Source organism: Pan troglodytes, chromosome 1 (assembly GCF_028858775.2).
Source record: "Pan troglodytes isolate AG18354 chromosome 1, NHGRI_mPanTro3-v2.0_pri, whole genome shotgun sequence".
Lineage (NCBI taxonomy): Eukaryota > Metazoa > Chordata > Mammalia > Primates > Hominidae > Pan > Pan troglodytes.
In genome coordinates, this window is record NC_072398.2 from 209,557,351 (window position 1) to 209,582,958 (window position 25,608).

The following is a 25,608-nucleotide window of genomic DNA, read 5'->3' on the forward strand; positions in this document are numbered from 1 at the left end:
CTGATTCCTGTTTTGAGATTAAATTCTCATGTAAATAGAAAAATACTTATTATTTCTCATAAGGCCAAGTGTGTTATTAGTTTGAGTTTTTGAAGATGAAGCACAAACTTTTGATTTTATCTTTGTCTGTCTCTGTCAGCGCCACTCGTTGTCTCTCAGTATGACCTGGACTTGCCCCTGCACTTACCCTTGTCCTGCTGAACCATCTCCATGCACTGTCCGATTCCATCAGTGATTCGGGCTCCTCCCAAGGCTCCCTGAAAAGGGCACAGAGATCAGGACGTTAGGCACATTCCGGACACAAAGGCAACCCATACTGTAGAGTGGGCAGCTGTGTTTCCACTTCCCTAATATTCCAGTGATGTCCTAAAAAATAAAACTGAAAGGAACACTTTCCCTTCTTAGGGGTCTGTTCTTCATGCCTCAGTGCCTCTGATCTAGTGAACACAACTGTCCTGAATGTGAAAGAACTTGCTAAATTTCTAGTTTCTTGTTAGGTGGCTAAAATACATTTATAAGACTTCCTTACTTACCCATGACTGCTGAAGTTTGAATTCTTAGCAGTACGATTCTTTTTCTTGTAAGGTCAGCAGCTTAGGAAAGACTGGCCATCTTCCTGTGCAAAAAGAGGCAAACTTCATTTCTACTCAAAGCATGCTTGAATTTGGAATTAGGGCTTCCACTCTTCCGAAGTTGGAGTGTCACTGTGACAGGCATGTGTCCCGAAGGGCTCGTGTCTCTGCTATACTCAAAGTTTAAATGGAGCCCAGCAAGCCAGATGTCCTTTACTTCTAGGTTCCCTCAACAGTTTCTCCTCTGCTTCAGAGACTGCATTGAAAATATTCTTGTTCTGCTGTTGTGTTTTGGCTTTGGAATGATGTGATGCAGCTCAATGGGTCCCACCCCCAAGTTGATCAAAGTAAGAAACAGCTGGAAAAGTCAGTGCAAATACAAGTTCATTGTCCTCCTTGCAGGGATTCTGATTCAGAGGGCTCAGGTGGGGCCTGGAATGTGTTTGTTAACATGACTCAGATGTGCAGTCAATTTGGGGACTCACTGACAGCATTGACCTTACAGTTTATGGGATGATTCTTTCTGTTTTGCTGATGAAGAAACGGAGGCACACAGAGTCTGTAACTTGCCCAAGTTCCCCTTGTTGTAAGTCCTGGAGCCAGATCTCAGGTGGACCAGTGCTTCTCTCCCCTATACCTCATTTCTGAAAAAAGGAAATCTTCTGGAATTTAACTTCTTTCATCTAACACATTTCCTCACAACATGCAGCCAGCATCATATTTTGGCCACTTACTATTAAAGTGAGATGCTTTTTTTTTTTTTTTTTTTTTTTTTTTTTTGAGACAGGGTCTTATTCTGTCACCCAGGCTGGAGTGCACTGGTGATTATAGATCACGGCAACCTTGAACTTCTGGGCTCAAGCGATCCTCCTGCCTCAGCTTTCCAAGTAGTTGGAACTCTAGGCACACATCACCATTTCTGGCTAATTTTTTATTTTTCATAGAGACAAGGTCTTGCTATGTTGCTCAGGCTGGTTTTGAACTTCTGGCCTCAAGCGATCCTCCCACCTAGGCCTCCAAAAGTGCTGGGATTACAGAAGTTAGCCACTGAACCTGGCCCTGAAATGCTTTTACTTTCTTTCTTTTTTTTTTTAATGAAAATACTGGACATGGAGATGTGGAAAGACACCTTGCTTTATTACTTTTGTTGTTATTATAAATTCTACAGTAGAATTTATACATCACAAAATTCACCATTTTTAAGCATACATTTCAGTGTCTTTTACCATATTCCAAAACTTTCACAACCATCACCACTACATAATTCCAGAATATTTTCATAATGCCAAAAAGCATGCCTGTACCTATGGGCAGACACTCTCCAATTGCCCCCTTCTTGCGCTCTCTGACAACCACTAATCTACCTTCTCTATATATTGATGTACTTGTTCTGGGCACTTCCTCTATATGGAATAACAAAGTGTGGTATTTTCTATCTGCTTCTTAGAATATTGTTCTCAAGTTTCATCCTTTCTAGCCTGCATCAGTACTTCAACTTTTTATGGCCAAATAATATTCCACTATATGGTTATACCACATTTTGTTTATTCATCAACTGATGGTGGTTTAAGATGTTTCCACTTTTTAACTATTATGAATAATGCTGCTGTGAACAGCTTTCTACAGGTTTTTGAGTGAACACCTGTTTTTCATTTTCTTGGTTATAAACCTAGGAGTGCAATTGCTGCATCATATGTCACTTTATGTTTAACTTTTTTTATGTTTAACTTTTTGAGGAACTCACACACTGTTTACTAACTTCAGTAGCTACATCATTTTAGATTCCCAATAGTACTATATGAGAATTCGATATTCTCCATCACTTTTGAAACATGTGTTGTCTTTATTTTTTTCTTAAGTCATACTGCTGGGTGTGAAGTGGTATCTCATTTTGGTTTAAATTTACATTTCCTAATGATGAAAAACATTGAACATCTTTGCATGTGCTTCTTGGCCATTTGAGTGTTTCCTTTAGAGAAACCTCTACTCACAGCTTTTTTCCCCATTGTTAAATGTGGTTATCGTTTATTGCTCAGTTACATGAATTCCTTATATACTCTAGGTACTAGACCTGTGTCAAACATATAATTTGGAAATAGTTCTCCCATTATGTGGATTATCTTTTTACTTCCTTGACAGTGTCCTTTGAAGCATATAAGTTTTTTATTTTAATGAAGTCCATTTATCTATTTTTCGGTTGTTTGTGCCTACTTAAAAAATGTCTAATCCAAAGTCACAAAGATTTGTACCTATGTTTCCTTCAAGACATCGTCTTTTGAATGAGAACTTTCCTGGGTTTTAGAGGAGGGTGGACATTGTTTATTTATGCCTCCTGTCCATTACCGATGTTTCTCCTGATTCTTATTCATATGCTCACCACCCCTCCATGGAGCATCCATGGCCTGTGACAGAGCTCTGGGGACTGATATCCTTCCACTGACTTTGGCACTGGTGAGAGCCCTGGTCATGTGATTCAGCTTGGCCTTAACCCGACCCAGTTGCACATATTCCTCAGGCCCTTTAGAGTTGAAGTCGAGACCTCTCTGAGAACGCTTGCCAGCCCATGCTGTTCTAAGGCTGGAGCAAACTTCCTCCATCTATTCCAGACAGAGGGGACTGCAGGGGTTGGACTCACTCAAGATACCTCTGGTGTTAGAAAGAAGACCTGTTTCAGGGTTTGGGGAAGATTGCTCAATATGAACTAGGTCCTCTCTAATTATTTTTACTGTATGTGTGACTTCTTTCTAGAAACAAGGGAAGAATATTTATGTTAGAATATTTTGTCTATTCTTTGTCAATTGTTGTTTATCTACAATTTTAACATGGATAAAGGAGAGTTCAGTGTCAATATATTCTTAGCAACTAATTATGGCTCATGTCCACCGCCATGCGATCATATTTAAATCTGTCAACTATCCTGTTACTTAGGTATTATCCTGTTCCTGATGAGAAAACAAACTCAGAAAGATTGCAAAATTTCCCTAGGTCACAAAACTAGTGAGGAGAGGAATAAGAATTAGAAACCAGTTCCTTTTGGCCTTCAAAGCTAACCTCATACCATTAGATCAAACTGATTCACATACTTTTGCTGGAATTAGTCTCAGAGTTGTGGTTCTCACTTGATTTTCCCAAGGAAACAGTATGTCACTTGAATATCATTTCAAACTTTGAAATTTAAAACTCTTTTTATTATACTTTTTTGTCTTTGTTCTATTCCATTGCTTTTGGTTTCTTCTCAATGGATCCCTCTTATTTCTAGGCTAAATATTTATTATCTACTTTCCATCAATTTTCAATTTTTGAGTGTTTGTTATCTCTCTGTTGTACACTAACAGTTCTTCGCTGAGGTAAAATTTGCATAGAGTATACTGCAAAAAACCTAAAGGCACAGCTTAATAAATTTTAATATAATTATAATTGTAAAGTAACACCCAGTTAAAGACAGAGAACATTTTCCCCCATGCCACAAAGTTCTGATGTGGTCCTTGCCAGTCAATACTCATTCCCCAAATGAAGAATATATTCTGAATGTTGTCACTGCCTTAGCCCCTTTGTGTTGCTGGAAAGGAATACCGGCGGCTGCGTAATTTATCAAGACAAGAGGTGCCTTTTGCTCATAGTTCTGCAGGCTGTACAAGAAGCATGGCTCCCGCATCTGCTCCTAATGAGGGCCTGAGGCTGCTTCCACTTGCAGCAGAAGGTGAAAAGGAACCAGGGTGTGCAGAGATCATATGGCGAGAGAGGAAGCAAAAGAGAGCAAGGAAAGGTGAGAGGCGCTTTTTAATAACCAGCTCCTACAGGAACTGAGAGAGTGAGAATTCACTCACTACCTTCTCCCAGGGTGGGGATTCATCTATTCATGAGGGATCCACTCCCATGACCCAAACACCTCCCATTTACTCCCACCTCCGACACTGGGGACCACATTTGAACATGTGATTTGGAGGGGACCAATATTTAAACTTAGCAGCCACCATAGATTCATTTTGCTTGATCATGTGCTTCATAAAAATGGAATCATTTTGGCTGGGCCTGGTGGCTCATGCCTGTAATCCCAAGACTTTGCAAGGCTGAGGTGGGCAGATCACCTGAGGTCAGGCGTTCAAGACCAGCCTGGCCAACATGGTAAAACCCTGCCTCTACTGAAAATACAAAAAATTAGCCAGGCATGGTGGCAGGTGCCTGTAATCCCAGCTACTTGGAAGGCTGAGGCAGGGAAAATTTTTTGAACCTGGGAGGCAGAGCCGAGATCGTGCCACTGCACTCCAGACTGGGGGACAGAGTGAGACTCCATCTCAAAAAAATTTAAAAAAGGAATCATTTAGTACTTCCTCTTGTTTTGACTTCTCCTACTCAGGTGCTTATATATGCCACTAATTTGTTTGACTGTGTTTTTCCCTTGTTTCATTTTGTTTTGGCCAAGTAATATCCTATTGTTTGTATGATTATCACACAATTTGATATCCATTTTTCTGACGGGAGACAGGTTTACTTGTTGGCTACTGTGCATAACTATGAATATTCTCATACAATTATTTCTGTGAAGGGACATACTTATTTTCCTGGGTCTCTATAGCTACGGATGGAGTTGCTTGGTGAATGGGAAGAAAATGGACACACAGCTTTGCAAAGTCATTGTATTATTTTACATTTCTATGAAAGATGTAGGCCATTTCCAGTTGCTCTACATTCCCAGACACTTAATATTTTCAGTCTTTTAAATTATAGCCATTCTACTAGGTGGGTAGTGATATCCTGTTTTGGTTTTCTCATGCCTAATGTTCAGTAAGATATCTTCTTATGGAAAATATCTTCTCAAAATTTTATGTTCATTGAAACACTGGTGTGTTTGTCATTTTCTTGTAACCTATAGGAGTTCTTTATATATTTTGAATGCATCCATTTATATATACACATTTTTTGCTATATTATATAGCAAATAATTATTTGCTATTCCTGGTCTACAGATAGCTTTTAAGTTGTTAAACAACAACATAATAAGCAGAAGGTTTTTAAAAATGAAGGGCAATTTGCTTGATTTCTTATTGTGGTGAGTGTTACAGTATCTAGTCTAAGAAACATTTTCCTGTGTCAAGTCCACGAAATTAGTTCCTATTTTTCCTTTACAAGGTTTCTAATTTTAACTTTCACATCTTAAGTTAATTTCAGTGTATGATGAAGAGTGGTTAATATTAATTTTTTAAAACAACAAATATTATTTCACTCAAAATCGTTTTACTTAAAAGTCTTCCATTTCCCCAATGAAGAGCATTGGTGTCTTTGTTTTTAAAACATTTAGAAGTACCGGCGTGAGCACGTTCTCACTCATGGATGGGAATTGAACAATGAGAACACTTGGACACAGGGCGGGGAACATCACACACCACGGCCTGTCCCTGGGGTTGGGGGGCTGGGGGAGGGATAGCATTAGGAGAAATACCGAATGTAAATGACGAGTTAATGGGTGCAGCAAACCAACATGGCACATGTACACCTAAGTAACAAACCTGCACGTTGTGCACATGTACCCTAGAACTTAAAGTATAATAAATATATATATATATGGCGGTGCGAGGGCCACTGCACAGCCAGCAGAACCGTGGTGAGGACGGCAGTGCCTGCACGCAGCTCTCCGCCTCCCCTGCCTGCCAGCCCAGGCGGCCCCAGCAGCAGCGACCAGAGGAGCCCCCGCAGCCGCACAATGGCCAGGTGGACGCCTCTATCTACAGCCTCGTGGCGGATGGGACCTGTTAGGTTCGCGGCCATCGTGAGCAACAAGGATTCACCCTCCATCTGGGCCGCCGTCCCAGGGAAAAACCTTCGTGAACATCACGCCAGCTAAGGTTGGTGTCCTGGTTGGCAAAGACTGGTCAAGCTTTTTCGTGAATGGGCTGACACTGCGGGGCCAGAAATGTACTGTGGTCCCGGACTCACTGCTGCAGGATGGGGAATTGACCGTGCATCTTCAAACGAAGAGCATCGGTGGAGCCCCCACCTTCAATGTCACTGTCACCATGATTGCCAAGACGCTGGGCCTGCTGATGAGCAAAGAAGCTGTCCATGGCAGTTTCATCAACAAGAAATGTTATGAAATGGCCTCCCACCTTCAGCGTTCCCAGTACTGACCTCCTTTGTTCCTTCCCCTCAACCGTTCCCCACAGCTTTGCCCCCCTTTCCTTCTCATACACACATATGCCATTTTAATTTTGGGGGACATTACCCCACACCCCTATTGCTGCCAAAACCACATGGGCTGGGGGCCAGGGATAGATGGACAGACACCTTCCTCTACCCATAGCCCTCCTGTGTGTTCTTGGAAAACGTTTTGGAGGGATTTTTTATGAATAAAAAAGATTCTACTACTAAAATAAATAACTACATATGTGGTCATATTGTTTGAATCTGTATTCTTTTACTTTGATATGTTTATGAATACTTACACCAGTACTACCATTTTAAATTACTGCAGCTTTAAAATCAGGTTTGAAGTCTAGCAGAGTAAGTCCTTCAACTTACTGCTTCTTCAAGACCGACTTGCCTATTCTAGGTTCTTGGATTTTCAAATATATTTTGAAATTAGCTTTTACATTTCTCTAAAATCTCCTACTAGAAATATTAATCAGAATTCTGTTGAGGTAATATGCTAACAAAATTGAATCTTCCAATCAATGAACATGATATATATTTCTCTATTTAGTCTTCTTTAATTTTTCTCACCAATTGCTTTTACGGGCCTTGTACCTGCTTCATTGCATGTATTCTTATGCATGTAATGATTCTGACTATTAATCTCTATTATGTTTTACTGAATTTCATTTTCTAGCTGCTAATTGCTAGTATGGAGAAATTAAGATGATGAAATCAATGTTATACAGGCATCATTTAGGTACAACAGACTGCACCACTTTAAAATGTGTAATTCAATGCATGTTTACAAATGTACACATTAATGGAACTGCTGCCACAACCAAGATAGAGGAATTTCCCTACGCCCCAAAGTTTCTTGTACCCCTTTGCAGTTCATCAGTCTTTCAGCCCTCGGCCTCAAGGAGCCGCTGTCACTTCAGGTCTGTTTCCATTTTTAACCATTTTCTATAAATGAAATTATACCCGTATTCTTTTGTGTCTGCCTTCTTTCATGCATCAACATAATTTAAAAATCCATCCATATGAGTATTTGCATCAATGGTTAATGCCTTGTAATTGCTGAGTAGTATTCCTTTGTGTGGCTATACCGTGTTTGTTCATACTTTCACTTGTTATTGGACATTTCTATCATTCCACGTTTGGGCTATTATGAAGAAACTATCATGAGCATCCATACGTGGCAGGCCAGGTCTCACTAACACAGGCCTCCCTAACAACTGTTTCAGTACCGACTGAGTGGTTCAGTTAAATATTAAGAGGAAAAAAAAAAAAAAAAAAGCCCATGCCCTTATTACAAAGGCTGGAATGTAACCAAAGCCCACCAAGAGCTTTGCCTGGGCTTTTCCTGGGCCTTAAAGCATGACAAAATAACGAAGACATTCTTAACAGGAGTCATTTAGTATTAAACAAATTTTATTGGGGGTCTGAAGAAACTCCCCAGGCCTCCACAAACAAGTTTATTGGAGGTCTGAAGGAACTCTCCAAACCTCTGTGATTTAGCAGGAGACAAGATAAGGGTGCCCAGCACCTAGACCCATTTAGATTAAGTGAATTTACTGAGGCTCCAGAGGAAGGTCTTCAGGACTCAGACCTTAGTTATAGATTAGAAGAAGTTAATCACTTCTGTATTTAGATGAATGCACACTTCCACATTCACATATAGCTTAGAAGGTATATAAGCTCAGGAAAACTTTGTAATTTTGACTTGGTCTGGTGATAATTTCCAGGCCTTTTCCCTGTAATCAGTTGCAGAAGTAAAAACTCTCTTCCTCCCCAGTTCATCTGCATCTCGTTACTGGGCCACAAGAAATAGCAGTCCACCCCTCAGTCTGGTCTGGAAATACACATACAGATCATGTGCACACATAGTGTGTACATTCCTAGGAATGGAAGACTGTCCATCTGATCTGCATATGTTTAACCTTGAAGAAATTGTTAGATTTTCAAAGGAGTCCTACCATTTTTCATTCCTACAAGTATAAGACTTCCAAGTGCTTTATATCCTCACCAACATGTGCTATTTTCAGCCTCTTTAATTTTAGCCATTCTCTTGGATATGTACTGCTATCTCGTTGTATTGATTGATCTCCCTGATGACTAAACAGTAGAGCATCTTTTCCTATGCTAATTGACCATTTATGTATCTTCTTTACTGAAGTATCTATTCAAGTCTTTTGAGAAACTGTTTCATTGTGCTGTTTATCTTATTAGACATATATACACACACATATATATACACATGCATATATATACATACATATATATATACATACATATATATATATATACACACACACACACACTCTAAAAACCCTTTGTTGGAAATAAATATGATATCTCCTATATTGTGGTTTCTTTTTATGTTCTCTTAATATTCCCTGTTTGGAGATAACGATAATCTTCAAAAAGGTGAATATACACACCCACACCCACACCCACACACACACACACACACACACACGTGAGCCACCAGACCCAGCCTGTTGAATTTATTTATAAGCACATGTATTTAGATGTTACTTGAAATGAAATTGTATTTTTATTTCATTTTCCAAATGCTCATTGCTAATACACAGAAATACAAAAGACTACTTCTATTGAGCTTATATTCTGCAACATTACCAAACTCACTAATTAGTTTTGGCAGATTTTTGCAGATTTCTAGGATTATTAACATACACAGTCATTATCTGTGAATAAAGAGCCTCAATTCTTTCTTTTCAATCTTTTCAATACTTTTTTCTTACTTTATTGCACTGATTTAGATCTCTAATATAATGCTGAATTGAAAGAATAACAACAGATATTCTACTTTTTTATCTGATTTAATAGAAAAGCATTCAATCCCATGCCATTTAATATAATGTTACCTGTGAGTTTTTTTCAAATCTACCCTTAATAGAGTTGGAAGTGTTGCCTTCTCTTCTTATCACGCTGAGTTTTCTGGGGTTTGTTTTTATAAATCATGAAAAAAGTTTTCAATTTTGCCAAATGCTTTTACTGTGTATGACAAGGTAACCATACGGTTTTTCTCTTTTGCCCTGATAATATATAACATTACATTTTTTAAAATATAAAAAAGATTTCTGGAATCAAGCTAGGACAGTTTTTTTAATTATAAACTTTTAACAAATATATTGAAATATAACTTACATGCAATTGAGATGCATGAAAGTGTATAATCATTAAAGTATATAATTAAAGTGTATAATTTTAGGAGTTTGAGCACAGTATACACGAGTCAAAGAGAAAGGACAGAAAATACTAAGGATGGCTCAGCATATGTGGTCTATCTTGGTGAATGCTCTATGTGAGTTTGAGGAGAGTTATTTGTTAGCTGTTCTTAGATGTATTTTGCTTAAATGTCGTCTTGGCTAACTTGTGTCATTGATTGTGTGAATTAATTTTGCTCTAGTGGGCGTAAAATTACTGCCTGATCGATCACTTTGGACTTATGTGGACTGGTTTATGTTTTATTACAACGGATTCATGGAAAGCCCACAGAATTTCCCAAGACCCTCTAATTTGGCAGGACTCAATCACCAAACCACCCCTTTGTGGATTTTGTCAGGGTTTGGCTTTAGGCTTTACCAGGTTGGTGAACAATAGGCCTTATTGAAAAGTGTGACACTTATTCCTAAAGCACATCCATTCTAGTGTCTCAGTTGGATACCTGGGTGCTAATGAGGTGTGCATGAGTTCTTCCCACCATGGATGGCAGAAACTCCATCATACATTCCCGAACCCTCCTCCACCTCAAGTACCTCTGGTCCAAACTCAATTTTATAGCAGCCACCCCTCTGTTAAATCTGTTAGTCTTTTCCTTGTGCAGGTACAGTCCAGTCCTTGATAAGTATGCACATGGAACCCCACATAGACTTTGAGAGCTGCACCTTTGATCAGCTGTCTCCTCATTGGTGCCCTGCCCTGCAGATTGCAGTTGCTTCAATGGTCTTGAACTCTGATCTCTGCCTTCTCAGCTCAGTGGGCTGCCCTGCCCTGAGTGGACTCTAGCTCACTATGCAGCTGCTGAGAAATTCTCCCCAAAGAACTAGGAAATCATGGGGCTTCCCCCTTAAGTTTTCTGTTGTACTGCCTGTCGTACACTGCTGAAAACAATTTTACGGTTGTTTATGGAGGCAGGGTTAGTCTGATATGATTTATTCTAACAGACAGAAGCAGAAATCTGTTATACTCTTTTAATTACTGTGTCTTTATAATATTATGGTAGACAGAATCCTAAGATGACCCCCAGTGATCTTTGCTCTTATATAATCACTTCTTCCTGAGTGTAGACAAAGCCACTGAGGAGATGTCACTCCTGCGATTGTGTTACAATTTATGGCAAAAACAAGTTAACAGATGTAATCGAGATCCCAAATCGGTCAATTTTAAGATAGACAGATTATCTGATGAGCTTGACCTAGTGAAGGTGAGTTCCTTGGAGGGACCGAGGACTTCCTGGAGAGATGTGAAGTGCAGGAGGGTTTCCATGCAGGGCGAGCCTCCTCTGCTGGCTGGAGGAAGCATGCAGTGGGAACATGGGAGGCCTCTAGGAGCAGCGAGAGGCCCCTGGCTGACAGCCAGCAAGAAAACAGAGATCTCAGTCCTACGGTCACAAGGAACTGAACTCAGCTGACAACCTGAGGAAACTTGAGAGGAAGTTCTTCCCCAGAACCTCCAGAAAGAAACCCAGCCTAATTTCAGCCTGTGAGGCCCTGAGAAGAAGACCCAGCGAATCCAGGCCTGAACTTCTGATCTGTGGACACTGCAAGAAAATAAATCATTCTTATTTTACGCCGCTAATGCTTTCAGTAATTTAGTATGCAGCAATAGAAAATTAATACAAATAAAATGAAGGCTTTGGAGTGGGGACAAGAAGGAAAGGGTGGGAGAGGGATGCCTGTATGCTGATATGGTTGACGCCTGTATGGTTGAATTGGGTCTACCATTCCTCATCTAATTAGCTATGGTCTATTACGGTGCATAGCTACACACAAATATTGGTACTACGTTCAATTCAGAGGAACAAGATATTGCATTCTTGAGAGTAGACAAGAACACCCTGAATTTGGGGTCACTGTATCATAAGTCATGTTATCAGGTCTCTCTAGGAAGGCTTAGAGGAAGATTTCCAGGATACACTTGTGACAACATTGAAGGCTTCTTTCTTCCCCAAAGGGACCCGATCTCCCCTCAGTCAAGAAGCTCCAAGTCTCTGAACTGGATGCCAGGTTATAAATTCCCCCTATACTGACTCCATCAGGCTTCTGTCCTCAGAACTATTGAGTTTATCAGTAAAAGATAGACTCATGGGAGTCTAGGCATTTATTCTCTTATTTGACATAAATCAGTTAATGTGCAGGAACAAAACAGACTTTGAAGAAAGAAAGTCACAGTTGCCACAGGAAAACACCTTCAACATCCTCATGAGTCATCATGGGTGTTCTGCTGGGAGGACTTGATAGGAGGCTTTCCTCCTCATGGGCTAGTGCAGATCCAGGGGAAATGTCATCAAGTCCTCCATTCGGAGGGTAGCAGCTGGGGCTGCTGATTCGTTAGGCCTCCTGCAGCTGGAGATGCAAGTAGTGCAGTTTCATGGCCACCACAGGTGCCCTTAGTTTAGCATTCTTCAGAGCCAGAATCCAACAAGCCACAGAAGCTCTGAGTATTTCCCTTTCCTCAGTCACCCACATAAATGGCTTCAGGGCCTTCTGGGGAAGGCCTGGAGGAAGATTTACAGCATACACTGGTGGCAGCATTGAAGGCTTCACTCTTCCTCAAGGGATCCAATCTTCCCTCACTCAAGAAGCTCCAGGTATCTGAACTGGATGCCAGGTCATAAATTCCCACTATGGTGACTCGATCGGGTCTCTGTCCTCAGAACTAGAGCTTTTCTAATTATTACTAAGTTGATTTCTTAGTAGATTTCCCATCCATTACATTCCCAAACACCTCACAATGATTCGAATGATTAGTAACCACCACATATCCCTGCCTCTCAAGGAAATCCCTCCCGCCTTATCTCTAGATGGCCAAGTCCCATGGCCTGTCCTCTACTCTTCCAGAACCCTGTTGTTCTCACTGACAGTGGGGAGGTCAAATCCATGCAGCATCTCCCGCCATGACCTCCAGCATGCAGAGGATGGGCGCCACAGGACCTTTACACGCATGCCGCTGTTCCCCTCACCTGTGCATTTCTTAACGCCTTGGTGAGGAGAATGTCTCTGGATCTTCCTTGATGGGAGCTAAAGGAACAAAGGTAATAATGCTATGGGACCCACTGAGAACTGGGGCTGTGGAAGAGTGGCCACTGAAGTAATAGACAGATGCAGCTATTGCCAGATACTCAGTGCCAGAGCAGGGAGAGACAGGGAAGAAATACGGACCTCATCTTCCTCTCACTTCCAGGCTCCATCAGGTGCCCTCCATTGCTAAACCTAACTAGAAGTGTGCATGCAGGGGAGCCAGGGATGCATTCTAGAAGGGACGAGCCCCGAGTGGCATGAGACAGGATGGAAATGAGCGGACAGTGGATCTGTGGGAAGAAGGAGGGGATGTCATGGGGAAACAAAAGGAGAATACTAGCTAATAACGCTAGGTGACACTAATATTCCAAAGTCTGTGCCCATATTCAGAAAAGAAAATTCAGCATAAAGCACTAACCCAGGAGTCAAGATATTGTACTTTCAACTGTGGTTCCAACAGCTGTATTATAAAGGGCCAGTTTATTTCATGCCTTCCTAATTTGACCTAAAGTGCCAGGTGGCATTGGGCCTGGCACAGCCTTGCTCAATTATGTGTTGCAGATTATACAGAGACTGCCAGGCTGAGGGAAGATGCAAGAGAATAGAAGAGATGCTCTCAGGGAACAAGAGACCACATGGTCCCAGAGTCAGGGGCAGCATCAGCCACTGTCAGCTGCTCATTTTCCCAGACAGAGCCCGCAAGCCTCAGCCATGCTTTGCTTCTGCAAGACGCTTCTTCACCTTTTCAATAAACCTGCCTGAATTTAAGCTGACGGGGGTTTAATTCTCCTTCATCATAAATGAAATTCTTCACCGCAACCATCTCCAATGAATTTTGGGCACAGCAGGCAGGCCCATTTCTGCTTCTGTTCCACTATCTCCCCTGTAGGTTGAAAAGGAGGAGGTACTGAATTACCTCCAAATGTTCCTCTGGCTCTGATATTCTGTTATTCTGGTTCCTTTTCAGCTACTTTGTTTTTGGTAGCGTGTATCCTAAGGCATCCAGTTGAACAACCTTTGTCTACTGTGTCCAGGCATTCCTGGTGGTATTTCAGATAAGACACTCTTAGGTTGCTGAACTCACAACCACTGAACCAATTCTATGACCATCTGTTTCATGGCCACATGTTTGCTCATTTTATATGTATATAAAGGGAGGGGACAGACAGCAAACTTGCATGTTATAAATTATATCATCTTAAAAAGGAAACAAGGCAACACTTTGCAATAAAACCTTAAGATGCATGAAATTTAAGCCTAATGCAATAAAGAATGCCCATTAAATTTTTATCTAAAGAATGTTTCGAAAATTGTTGTACAAGGACATCATCATTTAAAGTGATATGAAGAAACCTTCTCAGCTAGCATATGGGCTAGATTAGAGAGAGAAATAAACAACCCATCTCTGCCCTGGAAAAACTACTGGTGGCATCTTTCAAAAAAGCTCTCTGTGTTTGAGTATGCACCTTGATCCATAGGCTCACATTTGATCCCAGCTGGCGGCTGCTTCATGGCATTAACATTGGATTCCCAACTAGTAAATCTTACCAAGATCTGAGTTTTTGCAGATATAATATTATTTTATTTGACCATCCTTATCTACAAGGGCTACCAAGAAGGAACCAAGAATTTATTTACCTCCCCAAGGGAAAAGGTTTTACCAATGAGACACTTTCTCACCATGACCCCAGGACCCCCTATGCCCTGTTCACTTGAGTGCCCTTTGTGGCCTGACAGAAGCTCATGCTGGTCACAGGATTCCTTATATGATTAACCTCCTTCCTGAATCCCAACTTCATGGTGGTGGTGATGACAGGTGTCCTGTATCCCATGTTCATGTCCCTGAAGTCATCAGCCTGTCTCCAGTTAGAAAAAATTACATGTATATAGACAGGCCTCTTTGGAAGGAGCAAAAGCTTTCTCACCTTCGTACATTAATGCATGGAATGTACAATAGTATAAACACTTTGGGGAAAATATCTGGCATATTCTTACAGAACCAAACAACTGCCTATTCTATGACTCAGTAATTCCTAAGCATTTATCCAAGAGAAACTAAAACATATGTCCAGAAAATGATTTATACAAGAATGTTCATAGCAGTTTTATTCATAATACAAAAAACTGGAAACATTCAAGTATCTGTCAATACAAGAATGGATCAATAAACTGTGATACATTCATTCCATGGAATGGCTAAAGGAACAAACTGTTGACACATAAAACAACATGGATGAATCTCAAAAACATTTTGAGTGCAACAGAAGCCATATGCAAAAGAGTGTGAGAAAAAAGATAAATAATAATGGTTTCAAGAAATGCAGAGCAGGGAGCCCAGAGGCAAAGACCCATAGGACGGCGGGCCGGTCCCAGGCTGTCGATCCTAATTAAGAAACTTCTGCTGGATTTTGCCCAGCTCCATTTCCAAACTATTTTGGGTCAGTGACTTCTTTATCCCTTCCATGTTCCCTCATTTTGAACTAGAATCACTGTAGCTGTTATTCTATGTCTGTCCCATCATTTCACGTTAGGGGCAGATAAGCTGTTCAGTTTCACAGGTCGACGGAGGTAAGGGAATTATGTCAAAGACCTGTACTTTGTGGACACCCTCAGAAGCCTCATCCACACCTGGTGTGGATGTTTTAGATGGAATTTTAAACTTTTGATCTGATGTGATCTACATGACATTTTTCATGTTGAACTAATGCTTTAAATGACATGAAATTTGGGAACCTTAGGGGAGACGGTGAATGCATTTTGCAGTTGGGGGAATGTGAGTGTCCTACTGTGGTAGGTGGAATTTCTGAAATGGTCCCCACATATGTCACACCCTTGTCTCTAAAGCCTGTTAAGGTGATGAGACACCATTCCTGTGATTATGATGTTATATGCCAGTTATAAGACTTTGAGCTGGTGAGGTTACCTGCATGAACTGGATCTAATCACACCACTCCATACATGACAGAGCTTTCTGTGGCTGGTTGGAGAAGATGAAGCCACAGAAGGCAGGAGCTTGAGAAGGACTCCATGAGTTGTTATTGGTTGATGATGGAAAAGACAGGTAAGGAGGAAAGCAGGTTGCCTCTGGAGTCAGAGTGTCTCCTGGCTGACAGTCAGCAAAGACAAAGGGCCCTCAGTCCCCCACAAACAAGAATAGGAACTCTTTCAATATCTGTAGTGAACTTGGAAAAATAGCTTGAGCTCTAGAAAAAAAACACAGCCAGCCCATTTCTGGATTTTAGCCTCACATGACTCTGGATCAGAGAACCCAGCCGCTTCATTCCAGACTTCTGTGGTTTCAAACCACTGGTTTGTGGTAATGTGATAATTGGCAGCAAGAGAAAACTAGTACAGGTGCCTGTCTCTCCTCTTGAATTTCAATTTCAGATACATGGATGCTAATCCCTCTAAGAGAAAAAATCAATCAATCCATCAATCAATCAATCAATGAAAGAACTACAGTAAAAATATTGCCCTCAACTTTATGTGGCTGTTTCAGAGCCCTTGCCACCTGAAGAAGACAATGAGGGGTATTTCAGGCATGCGAGGAGTGTGGCTTTACTGTTATCAATCACATTTCTGCAAGAATAAAAATGGTTCAGGTCGGGCCGTGGTTCATGTCTGTAATCCTAGCACTTTGGGAGGCTAAGGCAGGTGGATCACTTGAGGTCAAGAGTTAGAGACCTACCTGGCCAACATGGAGAAACCATGTCTCTACTAAAAATACAAAAATTAGCCAGGCGTGGTGGCAGGTGCCTGTAATCGCAGCTACTCAGGAGGCTGAGGCAGGAGAATCACTTGAACTCAGGAGGTGGAGGTTGCAGTGAGCTAGATCACGCCATTACATTCCAGCCTGAGGAACAGAGCAAAATCTCCATCTCAAAAAATAAATAAATAAATAAATAAAGATGGTTCATTACTTAACTCCACATATTATTATGTGAAAATGTATCATCTCGATTTTCATAGCAGATTTTTAAAAATTCATTTTCTTGTGCTCACCAGACAAGGTTTGGTAGCAAATACCAGTCACCAGCACAGATGAACCAATTCAAGGAGAGCCATAAACAAGACTACTGTTATGTTCCCCAAAAAACATCCCTAGAATGCACTCTCTTCTCTGCTTGTCACAAAACAAACACAATAGTCCACTATATAAAGTCCCAAACACATGAAAATGTAAATATAAAGAAGTCTGCTTTCCAAATATTTATTCTATTCAGACCCAGTCATGGGGACCAGGGATTAGGAAATGACTACAAAGAGGTTCAAGGGAATTTGGGGAAGCGATAAAATGTGCTAAAGTAGAACTCTGCTGATGGCTGCACAATTCTATATATCACCTTAAGTCATTGAGTTGTACGTGGACAATGGCTGACTTTTATAACAAGTAATTCTTTAAATGAACTTTTGGGTTTCTATTCCAACATGGAAAGAGCTAGGCAGTCATCACTTGTCCTCACAGCTAGAAAAAAGCTGAACAAACTGAAAGTCAACCCTTCTAGGGTGGACCAGAGAATTGAGGTCACAGGGAAAACGGCCACCCTAAAAATGAGAAAGACAGGCTAACACACAAGGAGTCAGAGCTCACAGGGAAGAGAAGCTACTGGGGACAGCAAGTGGGAGGAGCACTTAAATGGTATTGACAGATTACTAGAAGCTGAGGGTGGCCTGGCTAGAGCATTAAAAACTCCTTGAAAACCAGACTAAGGGGGAATCTCACACGTTTCCAAGTTTTACTACAATGGTCTCAACCAGGTTCTCATGATGAAGTTCAGAAAACCCCCCTGACGTCTGGCACTATCAACTTCAGGACTTACATTAAGCTACAGTAACCCAAATAGTGTGAAGTTGGTGAAAAGAGAAAACACACACAAATAGATTCATGGAAAAGAATACAGAGCCCAGAAACAGGCCTACATACAGTCCACTGATCTTCCATGAAGGTTTAGAGACAATTTAAAACAGCAAAGACAGCCTTTCCAACTAGTGGTGCTAGAACAGCTGGACAAACACATGCAAAAAAATAATAATAATAAATCCAGGTATGCATGTTATACCCTTTATAAGATGCAAAACCATAAGAATCCTAGGAGATAACATAAGAGAAAATCTTGGGGATCTTGGGTTGGATGATGGCTTCTTAGACACAAAACCAAAAGCACAATCTACTAATGAAAAAAATTAAGTTGAGCCTCATTAAAATTAAAAACTTCTGCTCTGTGAAAGACACTGTCAAGAGAATGGAAAAAGCAAGTCACAGACCGGCAGAAAATATTTACAAAATAATCTGATGGAAAAACTGCTGTCCAAAATATATGAAGAATTCTGAGAACTAAACAACACAAAGAAAAAAAAATAGGTGAAAGATCTGAACACCTCATTAATAAGATATACAGATGGCAAATGTGCATATGAAAAAGACACTCAAAATCATTTGTCGTTAGGGAATTGCATATTAAAACAACAATGAGATATCACTGTATTAGAATGGCTAAAATTCAAAAAGGTGAACACACCAAATGCTGTCAAAGATGAGGAGCAACCAGAACTTTCCATCGCTAGTGGAAATCAAAAGGGTACTGTCACTTTGGAAAACAAGTTCACTCAAAATCCTGCACAGAAGTACTTACAGCAATTTTATTCATCATTGCCAAAACTTGGAAGTACCCAAGATGTCTTTCACCAAGTGAATGAATAAAGAAACTGTTGTAGCCATACAACGAAATATGATTCACTGATTTTAAAAAACAAGTTATCAAGCCATGAAAAGACATGGAGGAACTTAAAGTACATAATGCTAGAAAGAAGCCAGTCTGGAAACCCACATCCTGTACCATTCCAACTCTAGGACATTCTTGGAAAGTCAAAAAGATAGAAGCAGTAAAATGATGAGTGGTTGTCAGGGGTGGAGGAGAGGAGGACGCATGAAATGGTGACGCACAGGGAATTTTCAGCAGTGAAACTATTTCGCATGACGCTGTATTGGGGATTTAGGACATTATGTAATTGCCAAAACCCATAATCTGTGAAACTCAAAGAATGAACTCTAATGTAAACTATGGACTTTAGTGGATAATGATGTATCAACAGTGGTTCATCAATTGTAACCAATGGACCACACTCATAAAACATACTAATAGGAGAAATTGTGTGGAGGACAGGGGAGCCTAGGAGAACCCTCTGTACTATCCACTCAAGTTTTCCACAAACCTAGAACTGTTCTAAAAAAAATTCTATTAATTTGTTTTAATTAGGATGCAGCAGCCCCATATCAAGGTTTTGGTGGCATCCTGTAACTGTGTGGTTAGTACTTGGCATTGAAGTGCACCAACCTGGAGTCAGAGCAGTTGGAGATTTCAAGGCCTGTGCCATTTACCTCTAACCCTGGGGTGCCCCTGGAATACAGATAGCAGATCGGTTAAGGAGAAGCAGCCTCAGCAATCTAGACAGTGCAGGTTTCTGGTAAGGACAGGTAGAAACCATCTGGGTGGGCAGAACTTGGTGAAGACTAGAAACCACTGAGACTCAGCAGCTGCCCCAGTGGCACCCACAAATCAAAGGAGGGGGCTGGGAAGAGCTAAGGGCTACTGGATGAGCTCTCTGCCTGCAAGACAGAAGCAGATCTGGAGATTTTGGTAAATAATGTAGGTTTCAGTACAGTGTGATCTCTTCAAAAAAGTAGAGAGAACAAAAAGGAAAGAAAAAGAGCATGAGAGAGAAAGGAAAAGAAGAAAGGAAGAAAGGAAAGAAGGGAGGGAGGGAAGGAGGAAGAAAGGGAGGGAGGGTGGGTGGGAGGGAGGCAGGGAAAGAATAAAGAGAAAGAGAGTTGGAGGGAAGTAGGGAAGGAAGGAAGGAAGGAAGGAAGGAAATGAACAAATTTACATGAAGATGAGAACAGTGGGGAAACTTACACCACCAATATTTTCCATTAACAGGAACACGCTAACCAGTTATTAGAGAAAGATGCACTACTGTAAAACCACATACTGTTTCCATGGGGTACAACCCCTTCCTCCTCCTCTGAAATTCACACATTCTGTCTCTGGCCCACTGTTGCCAGAGACACTGAGTCTTGTCTTTGGATAAGTTCTGGTGCTCACAAGAATGAGATAAGACAATGCATCCCAGAACACCAGGCCACGAACTTCCCTGTTGCTCCTTGTCCACTCCAGAAGCTACCCAGCTGCAGCTGGGGACCTCAGCCCCTGGGTCTGATGTCATCCATTTGTCTTTCTCACTGGACTTCTCTCCTTGCACTGGCTCCTACTCCCCCAGGACCTGTGGGCGACCACATGAGAAGAACACAAACGGGCCATGCCCCTTTCTTTCTCCCCCTCTCAATGCCTGCAGTGGTGGGTTCCGTGGGGTACTGACCTGAGATTTACTCATTGTGGGGCCTCTAGCCCAGAGCAGGGCCTGGTACCTAATAGTCACCCCATGAATGCTCAGTGAAAGAAGGTGTCCACCACAAGGTCCTGGGAAACCAAGAATTCCACTGTGGCCCATAAATTCTAAGTCCTACAGGATTCTGGAATGGGAGATGGGAAAGGCCTTCAAAAGTGGCCACTTTTAACCCATTATACTGGCAACTGAGCCATGTTTCCCCATCCTGGACACATCCAGAGGGCACTGCCTAAAACCAGACACATCTCCCCACCCAGGACAGTGTAGGGGCCTTAGCCTGGGGGATGCAGGTGGACAGGGAAGGGGGTGGGCCACCAAAGCTGAAGAGCAGAAAACAGGTGAAAGGGGACAGTAGGGTGGAAACAGAGAGAAATGGGGGCAGAGAATGGGGGGTGAGAGGGGAAGAGCGAGGAGAGGGATGCAGATCTAGCTAGTAAGGAAAAGTCCTGGAGAGAACACTGTCCTCTCCTGAAGTAAAATCACTTCTACCTGACCACGGCACTGCAGGCCATGGGCGGCACAGGCTGTGGATATTTGTTCATTCATTTAACAAATATGTATTTAATATCTGTTTCATGCCAGGCAAGGCCCTGCAATGTTTAGGGACCTTGACATCTTCCCTTCACATCTGAGTTATAATAGAAAGAGGACTCTCTGACCCCACCGAGCTGGCAATGCCTTGGGATTTTTACCTGTTGGATCTGGCAGCTCTTGATGTCGGCCCACACCATGTGAGGCTGCTCTTGGTGCACCCAATGGGGAAGTTTCTACATCAGGGCCTCGGAGAGTCCACTGGAAGCCCTGGACAGTGGGAGTCAGTGGCATCCCCAGTGTGGAGGCCAAGAGCACACAGCACTGAAGCTCCAGACGCCCTCAGGAGGACGGCAAGGGACAATTGGCTGGTGAGAGCCTGGGTCACCAGGAACCTTCGCCTGGGTCTAAACAGGATTTGCCTTCAGATTGCCTGTGAGATAAAAGAGAGAAATCAAGGTTAACATTGAGATTTGGGGCTTCGGCAACTTCAAGGATGGAGCTGCCATTTACGGAGACTGGGAAGACCCAGGGAAGAGCAGGTTGAAAGGTGGTGGGAACTAGAGGTGGCTGGGTTTCTGTCATATGTAATCAACAGTCCTGACCAGCCTGGGCAACATAGTAAGACCCCGTCTCGGAAAATAAAAAATGAAAAATAAGCTGAGCATGGTGGTGCACACTTGTAGTCCCAGCTACTCAGGAGGCTGAGACAGGAGGATTCCTTGAGCCTTCAGTTAGCAGTTAATGAGCTATGATGGCACCACTGTACTCCAGTCTGGGGGGAAAAAAATAAACAGTCCTGACTAAATACTAGAGTAGCCAGGGAAGTTTTCACAAAGTAAGTAATATTTGAGGCAGATCTTAGTGAACAAGAATTCCATTATTTCTGTTAGGGAATTAAGAGAGTGTGGGTGTCGTTAGTTAATGCTTATTGAAGTATCTTTGGAATCTCATCTACTGGTCTAGCTGGTCTATCTGTACACGTATATTGTATATGCTGTCTCACTGAGCTTTTGCTAGGTTATGCTACGGTAACAAAAGCCCCAAAATCTTAGCAGCTACACATACGAAGGTTTATTTTTCATCGACATGTCCTTTTATGGCAGGTTGACTGTGACTCTACTCTATACAAGCTATTTTATTTGTTAGATGGTGAAAACTGTGATACTCGGAGATTGTTGAATATGGTATTAGTATGTTCATTCATTCATTCATTTAAGAAATATTTATTCAATATCTGTTTCATGCCAGGCAAGGTCAAGTACTGAGAATACACTGGTGAATCAAAGAGACAAAATCTCTAATTGCCAGGAGCTTATATTGAAAATCAGATTAAACACATACAAAATCATCATAATAACAACAATGAATACTATATTCATAAATAATAGCTGTAAGAGATTTTAGTAAATCTTTTAAATTAGAAAAATATAAAAATTATTAAAACTAAAATGGCCAGGTGTGATGGCTCATGCCTGTGATCCCAACACTTTGGGATGCCAAGGTGGGAGGTTCATTTCAGCCCAGGAGTTTGAAACCAGTCTGGGCACTACAGGAAAACCCTGTCTACAAAAAGGAGAAAATTAGCCGGGCATAGTGGTGCATGCCTGTAGACCCAGCTACTAAGGAGGCTGAGGTGGGAGGAGTGCTTGAGCCTGAGAGATCAAGGCTGCAGAGAGCCATGATCATACCACTGCACTCCAGCCTGGGCGACAGAGCGAGACACTGTCTCAAGAAAAAAAAAAAAATTATTTGATGTAGTCCTAAAACTATTATGTAGAACAGTATTGTTTATATCACATCACGTGAGCCCTTTAAATGGCTTAACACTTATTTAGGTATGATCCATAAAGCTTTTCTGGTAATTAAGTATACCTAAGAACAATTAAGTATAAAAGAGTTACTGCCTTGACAGGAAGATTGTAAAAATTTTAAAAAGACAAATAAATAAAAGAGTCAAAACTGTAGCTCTGTGAGGCTCAAATAACATCTAATTCAAGTCACAATGAACACCTAGCAATCATTCTGAACACCATATAATTCACTTAATACGTTTTGCCTGAACACCCAACACATCTGAATTACCAACACCCATATGTAGCCAAGAAACTGGTAATCATTTATAAATTATCACCTATGACTCCATCTGCTCTACGCACTTATTTTTTAAATTTTATTCACTTATTTATTATTTTTATTTTTTGTAGAGATGGAATCTCACTATGTTACCCAGGTTGGTCCAGAAACAGAAACAGACCCACACTAATTTCATAAATCAGATGACCATACAGTCATTCGATTTATGAAAAAAAGTGCCACATGGTGCGGAAGGAAAAGGATGGTCTTTTCAATAAATGGTGCTGGATTGAGCAGACACATCCATGTAGTAAAAAGTGAATCACAGCCAGGTGGGGTGGCTCACACCTGTAATTCCAGCACTCTGGGAGGCTGAAGCGGGCAGATTACTTGAGCCCAGGAGTTCGAGACCAACCTGGGAAACATGTTGAATCCCCATCTCTACAAAAAATATGAAAATTAGCCAGGCATGGTGGCACATGCCTATAGTCGCAGCTACTCAGGAGGCTGAGGTGGGAGGATCACTTGAGCCAGGAGATGGAGGTTGAGTGAGCTGAGATCCTGCCACCACACTCTAGCCTGGGCAATAGACTGAGGCCCTGTCTGAAAAAAAAAATGCAAAAACTAAAATAAAATCGTTATAAGGTTAACACAGAAAAATGTGTTCATACTCTTAGGTTAGGCATTGATTTCTTAAACAGGACACAAAAAGCAGTAACCATAAAGGAAAAGATTGATAAAGTATAATTTAATTAAAATTAAGAATCTCAGGCCGGGTGCAGTGGCTCATGCCTGTAATCCCAACCCTTTGGGAGGCCGAGGCAGGTGTATCACTTGAGCCTAGGAATTCCACACCAGCCTATGCAACGTGGCAAAACCCATCTCTACTAAAAATACAGAAAACAGCTGAGTGTGGTGGTACTGCCCTGTAGGTCCCAGCTACTTGGGGGCTGAGGCAGGGGGATCACCTGAGCCTTGTGAGGTCAAGGTTGCGGTGAGCTGTGATTGTGCCACTGCACTCCAGCCTGGGCAATGGAGTGAGATCCTGTCTCAAAAAGAAAAAAAAAAACAGAATCTCCCTTCATGAAAAAACACCATAAAAGAGTGAAAACGCAAGCTACAGATTGAAAAAAGGGAAATGCAATACATATAAATCCTAGAAAGGAGGCATATCCAGAATAAAGTATTACAAATCAACAGGAAAACAAGCATATCAATGAAAACTGGATAAAAAGATTTAACAGGCACGTCACAAAAGAGGACATATAAATGGCAATAAAAGATACTCAATCTCAATGAAACCACACTGATATATTACTGCACCCCTACTAGAATGGCAAAATAATTTTTAACTGACAGGTATCAGCGAGGATGTGGGGTAACCAGCATATCCCTGCTAAATGGTACAACTACTTTGGGAAAATGTTCAACAATATGTAATACTAAAGTTTTATCATTCATATACCTCTAAAACCAACAATGCCACCCCTACAAATATACCCCAGACTAGTAATGTTCAATTTCTTGGTCTGTGGTGGTTCACTTGGTAAAAATTCATTACTTTTTTTTTTTTCTTTTTTTTTTTTTGAGACAGGGTCTCACTCTGCCATCCAGGTCGGAGTGCACTGCCATGATCACGGCTCACTGCAATCTCAACCTCCCGGGCTCTGGTGATCCTCCCAACTCAGCCTACCGGGTAGCTGGGACTACAGGCACACACCACCACACACAGCTAACTTTTGTATTTTTAGTAGAGAAAGGGTTTTGCCACATTGCCCAGGCTGGTCTGGAAATCCTGGGCTCAAGTGATCTATCCACCTTGGCGTCCCAAAGTGCTGGGATTACAGGTGTGATCTACTGCGCCCGGGCCACCTGCACATGTAAAATTGTGAACTTCTCTATACTTCAGTAACTTTTCCAAGATTTCTTTGACGCAAAGTTCTCAGAAATCTTAAAGCTAGCATTTCAGAATACAAAAAAATAGCTTCTGGTTCATTAGTGAAATTTTACTAATAGAATTTAAAAACAAAAAGCCACGAACGCATATCAGCTCAGAACAAAGATTAAACACTACCAGCAGATCTTTTCTTTAACTTCCTGAAGCACTGGGATTCATTCTTTTGGCAAAGAAAGGATGAATAACACTGTAACCCAAGGAAAAGATACCACTGCCAGAAAAGACTTCTTTTCGAAAGCAGTTCTAGCAGCAAAAGATAGGAGGAAAGCAAGGAAGCCAGGCCAAACGTCTTGGTTAACTCTCCGCTGAAAGGACGCCACATGAGATGACCTAAGAAGCCACCCAGCCAGCCAGACACAGGGAAATCACAGCAACTCTTGGGAGTGCAAACAGCAACCCCACAATCCAATCTACCCAAAATCCTGCGGTTCATTTGAGGCTTGCCCCGCTAGTCAGGAGGTGATTCAGTGATGGCTACAAACGCTGCTCACGTGCATCCTGGACCTGGCACACCTGGCTTGCCCATCACCAGCCTGGAGACACCGCCAGGAGCAGACGCCCGGAGGCCAGTAAAGACCCCAACTTTGCAAGTCGGGGGCGCAAGCGCGCTCGCCTCTCAGGTCCGCAGAAGGAACGGATTTCTGGCCTGGAGAGTGGGGTGCAGGGTCAG

At 41.7% G+C, this 25,608-nt stretch overlaps 1 protein-coding gene across 2 annotated transcripts in view; it reads right to left on the reverse strand.

Annotated features, from left to right (window-relative positions):
- Positions 1-25,608, reverse strand: part of NBPF3 (NBPF member 3) — a 44,958-nt gene that overhangs the window by 18,502 nt on the left and 848 nt on the right. The window contains exon 2 of one of the 2 annotated variants that reach the window (XM_063785118.1): positions 21,067-21,338. In XM_063785118.1, coding sequence (XP_063641188.1) covers positions 21,067-21,199 — 133 coding nt within the window. In that variant the 5' untranslated portion in view covers positions 21,200-21,338. Of the gene's footprint in view, positions 1-187; positions 258-21,066; positions 21,339-25,608 lie in introns of those variants that run through there. The other variant, XM_063785116.1, reaches the window with a different exon arrangement.